We start from the raw sequence: 5,015 nt of genomic DNA, 5'->3' as shown, positions 1-5,015 counted from the left end.
AACGAAATGCCAGGAATTAGTTGGTGTGGCTTTAATATGATTTAATATGATTTTCCAAGGTATCCAGTGTGGAGCTTGAGACTGCTCTTGAGACCCAAATAATTTTGTATGATTTGATTCTACATTTTGATAGAAACAAAGAGGCAGAGAAAAAGAGGGAAAAGCAAACATCCTTCAATGTGATGGGGACTGGACTCAAACCCAGGGCCACATACATAGCAAAGTAAAGCACTATTCAAGTGAGATATATTTTTTAGGCCTTGTAGAATAAATAAAATGGAAATATTGACAAGACTATAGGATAAGAGGGGTACAATTCCATACAATTCCCACCACCAGAACTCCATATCCCATCCCCTCTCTTGATAGCTTTCCTGTTCTTTATCCCTCTGGGAGTACGGACCCAGGATCATTATGGGGTGCATCCCAGAATTTGATTCTTATAACAACTTGATAATTTTTGCTTCTTCCCAGTTTACTATGTTCTATCTGAAAAATCAAGCAACTTACTAAAATTAAATACAAATTAGTTGGTCTATATAGTTTTTCCAGATATTTTTGTTATTTTTTACTTATTTATTAATTTATTTATTTTGTGTAGATGCAGAGATGGATCTCTGAGAGGGAAGGAGAGAATGGAAAGGGAGGGAGAGGGCATCAGGCAGTAGCGCAGTGGGTTAAGCGCACTTGACCCCAAGCACAAGGACCAATGAAGAATCCTGTTCAAGCCCCCCACTTCCCACCTGCAGGAGGGTCACTTCATAAGCGGTGAAGCTGGCCTGCATATGTCTGTCTTTCTCTTCCCCTCTCTGTCTTCCCCTCCTCTGTAGAATTCTCTCTGTCCTATCCAACAATATCAATGGCAACAATAACAATAATGACAACAACAAGGACAACAAAATGGGAAAAAAATGGCCTCCTGGAGCAGTGGATTCATAGTGCAGGTACCGAGCCCCAGTGGTAACCATGGAGCCAAAAAAAAAAAAATGGGGGGTGGGGATTGAGAACTATCTGCAGCACTGATTCACCACTCGTGAAGCTTTTCCCCTACAGGAAGGGGCTGGGGCTTGAACCCATGTCCTTGTGCACTGTAATGTGTGCACTCAACAAAGTACACCACTGTCTGACTCCCAGCTCTATATACTTTTTGAAACAAATATACATTTACTTTTAAATGATTCATATATATTACACACACGTACACACGCACACACACACGCACACACACACACGTGTGTGTGTGTGTGTGCGTGTGTGTGTGTTTGTAAGTAATTTATTTTAAATCTTACTAGGATCTTTCCAGTAGCACTCTTTAAGTTTTAGTTGTCTTGATTATGTTGTTATGTAGTCCAAAGACATACCATATTTCTCAAAACCTCATTTTCAATAAAATTAATATAATAACCTTGTCCTTTCTGATCCTTAGGAATATTCCAAGAATCAAACAAAATATTAAAACTGAATATGTTCTGGGGGTTTACATTATAAATGTAAATGTCACTGACTCACATCCCCTTGGAGCTCATGCATAGAAATGAGGAATTACTCAGTTGTGACCGAATTCTTTCTGATGGGGCTTTCTCAATACCCAGAACTCCAGACTTTACTGTTTGTGATCTGTCTCATCATGTACATGATAATCCTCCTGGGAAACAGCCTTCTGATTCTCATCAGTATCCTGGATTCTCATCTCCACACCCCCATGTACTTCTTCCTTGGGAACCTCTCATTCTTGGACATCTGCTACACATCCTCATCCATTCCCATAATTCTGGTTATGTTTGTAACTAAGCAAAAATCTATATCTTTTATTGGATGTGCTCTACAGATGGTTATCTCCCTGGGGTTGGGCTGCACTGAATGTATCCTGCTTGCTGTGATGGCCATTGACAGATACGTGGCCATCTGCAACCCACTGAGATACCACGTCATCATGAACAAGCTGCTGTATACGCACATGGCCGCATGGTCCTGGATCACAGGATGTCTGATCTCTTTACTGCAAACAGTCATGGCAATGACCTTGTCTTTCTGTGGTAACAATATTATTGATCATATTACCTGTGAGATCTTGGCCCTCCTTAAACTTGCCTGCTCAGATATTACTGTAAATGTGTTTGTGATGACACTGGCAAATATTGTTCTACTGGTGATCCCTCTATTATTAATTTTCATCTCTTATGTGTTTATTCTCTCTTCCATCCTGAGAATTAATTCTGCAGAAGGGAGAAAGAAAGCCTTTTCTACCTGTTCGGCGCACCTCACTGTGGTCCTCATGTTTTATGGCTCAGCCCTTTTTATGTACATGAAGCCCAAGTCCAAGGACACAAAAGTTTCTGACGAAATCATTGGACTCTCTTATGGAGTGGTAACCCCTATGTTAAACCCCATCATCTATAGCTTGAGGAATAAAGAGGTGAAAGAAGCTGTGAAAAGGATCTTGAGCAGACATCTACACTTGTTGAAAACATGAAAGAAGGGACTGAGTGGTGGCATATTCAGCTGACTGTCCATATTGCCATATTCAAGGACCCAGGTTTAAGGCCCCAGTCACTACCTTCGCAGATGGTGAAGCAGTGCTGCAGATGCTTCTATTTATCTCCCTCTCTCTCTATCTCTCCTTACCCTCTCGACTTCTGTCTGTTCTATAAAATAAATAAATAAATATTTAAACAAATATATGAAAGAACTTAGCTCATGTGGCTTCTTCAATGAGGGAAACAGATCCTGTTTGCTAATTTAAATGTGATATTGCAAAACTTACTGTGACATGAGATTGTGTATTTGCAAAGCCAAAGGTTAATTCCTTTTGTAGAATGTTCACAAGAATCTTCTAACTAGAACCTTATTTACTGGGTTTCCAATTTTCAACAGGTATGAAAACTGGCTCTATAAAATTCATGGTGCTGCTGATGAAGATGAATCAATCACTCTCTTGGTCTCCTTATAACCTATCAGTCTCCCCTCCTCCTGTTACTTTTTCCCCCTTCTGGTGACTCCTTTCTCTCGCCCAGTGTCTCGCTTCTACCGTGCTCTCCTGTGTTGTCCTCTCTCTAGATTTCTCCATATATTCTCTTTCTCCTTCCCTCACTACTATCTGTATTCTTCCCTGTACCTTTGTACTGACTAGTGGTTTGTGCTGCAGTGACATTGCACGACTTTCAGATGCATGCTGTGTTTTGTCTTTTGTGGAGCAAACCCTCCTCCACCTGTCAGTGTAGTTGGGCAGGGTGAGCTAAACCAGACCTCTACACATAGGAGTAAACATCAAAACAGACCTTGCCAATAAGAAGGCTGATGCTTATTTCTGTTTTGACATAGAGTGTAGGAAATGTCAGACATCGCGGTAATCATACCCAATCCCAAGTGTGCTATCTCAGAATCGTGAAAGTTGCGCTTTCTACAATGAGCTCTAAACTGGTTAAATGTAACTTTAGTGTTCTTGTATTATTCCTACTTTGCTAATAAGTAGGGATATTGAAAAGGAAGAGGAAAGAAAACAGAGAATGTGCTAATGCCATTTATTCTCCTAAACCCATCTATGGCTACAATCAGAATAAACTTTGTTCATTTCCCATATGGGTAAGATTAGTATTTTATGAAAAAGAAATTTTTAGTGCCACTTCCAACCAGAAAAGTTCTAATTAGTAGCTGAGGGACGACACACCCAGTAGTGTGCACACAGAACTATAGGCACAGAGCAGAGCTACCGCCCTCAGCCTCCACCTGCGGAGGTGTGCTTCACACGAAGCACAGCAGTGCACAAATGTCTCTCTTTCTCTCTCCTTACTTGTCCTCCCACTCCCTTTCAGTCTCAGTCTCTATCAAAAAAAGGCCAGAGGGCACAGTAAATTCACCATGCAGGTACCCAGCCCCCGCAATAAAATACATAACATGCTAATGAATATATTTCCTTAATGTAATTTCTTATTCATCTACTTAAGGTTTTTGAGGCCAAAATATTTGTGTGTATATATCTATCAATGATCTCTTTTTAATAAATAATTTAAGGGCTAGAAAAATAGGCAGATATGAAGATTTTCAAAATAACAGGCCAGAAGACAACTCAACCAAAGGAGTGCACATTTCACCATGTGCAAGGACTCAGGTTCAAATACATGGAAGCAACATGCAAGGTACTACATCCCCTCTCTCCCCATCCTTTCCTCAGAATCCTTTTCTTTGATAATATACACCATTCCCAGTTCAAGTTTCACTTTTCATTCTTCACTGTTTTATTCTACTCATTAAGTCCCACCTAAAAGCGAGACCATCCAATTTTTGTCCTTTTTTTTTTTGTCTTATCTCACTTAACATGATGTTCCATACAAGATAATGCAAATGAGATGACTTTATAATTTTTAACAGCCTATTAGCATTTCATTTTCGCCAATTTTTAGTCACTCCTCTATCATAGAGATCTGAGTTATTTCTAAGTTTTGGCTACTACAAACTGTGCTGCTATGAGTACAGGTATATATAGATCTCTTCTAGTCTTCATAGTTTCAAAAAGATGTCATGGGCATTCTAGCAGTTTCTAGATCTGGTCCAAGAAATTCTAGTGATGTTAGCCATGGAATTAGTATAGTTAGAGTATATTTAATAGTATCTGGCCATTATAATGTTGACAGTTTGTTAAATGACTTGAGAAGATATCCTTAAAATGAGAGAATACAGAAAAAATTATATATTTATATGTTTACCTTTAGTTTTTAAATTGTTATATTTTCAAGATTTTTATATTCATTAACTGAGTCAGTGTTCTGCCACATAAACAAGTATATATATATATATATGTAAATAAGTACATATATATATGTAATGTAGATTAATAAGTATAAGAGGACTTTTCTTTATGAGCATGCCCCTTTTTTTTCAGACACCATTAATCTCAGTTCCTTCCTCTATTGTTTGAAGAGTTCAGTACCTGTTCATAGCAGGACATGCTGACAATTTTGACAGTATATTATGTGTGTCTTCTCTTCATCAGGAGCAGCAACTGCATGTCCACTTGA

At 38.8% G+C, this 5,015-nt stretch overlaps 1 protein-coding gene across 1 annotated transcript; it reads left to right on the top strand.

The window, feature by feature from the left end:
- The first annotated feature begins 1,534 nt into the window (after nt 1–1,534).
- Nucleotides 1,535–2,473, top strand: LOC103107399 (olfactory receptor 13D1-like). Its single transcript, XM_007516189.2, has one exon. It carries the CDS (start codon nt 1,535–1,537, stop codon nt 2,471–2,473), a length of 939 nt encoding a protein of 312 aa, XP_007516251.2.
- The last annotated feature ends 2,542 nt before the right edge of the window (nt 2,474–5,015 follow it).

The sequence above is a fragment of the Erinaceus europaeus genome, chromosome 10, assembly GCF_950295315.1.
Source record: "Erinaceus europaeus chromosome 10, mEriEur2.1, whole genome shotgun sequence".
In the NCBI taxonomy this organism is placed as follows: Eukaryota; Metazoa; Chordata; class Mammalia; order Eulipotyphla; family Erinaceidae; genus Erinaceus; species Erinaceus europaeus.
The sequence above is the reverse complement of the archived record's forward strand: the minus strand, read 5'-3'. Positions and strand labels throughout refer to the sequence as shown.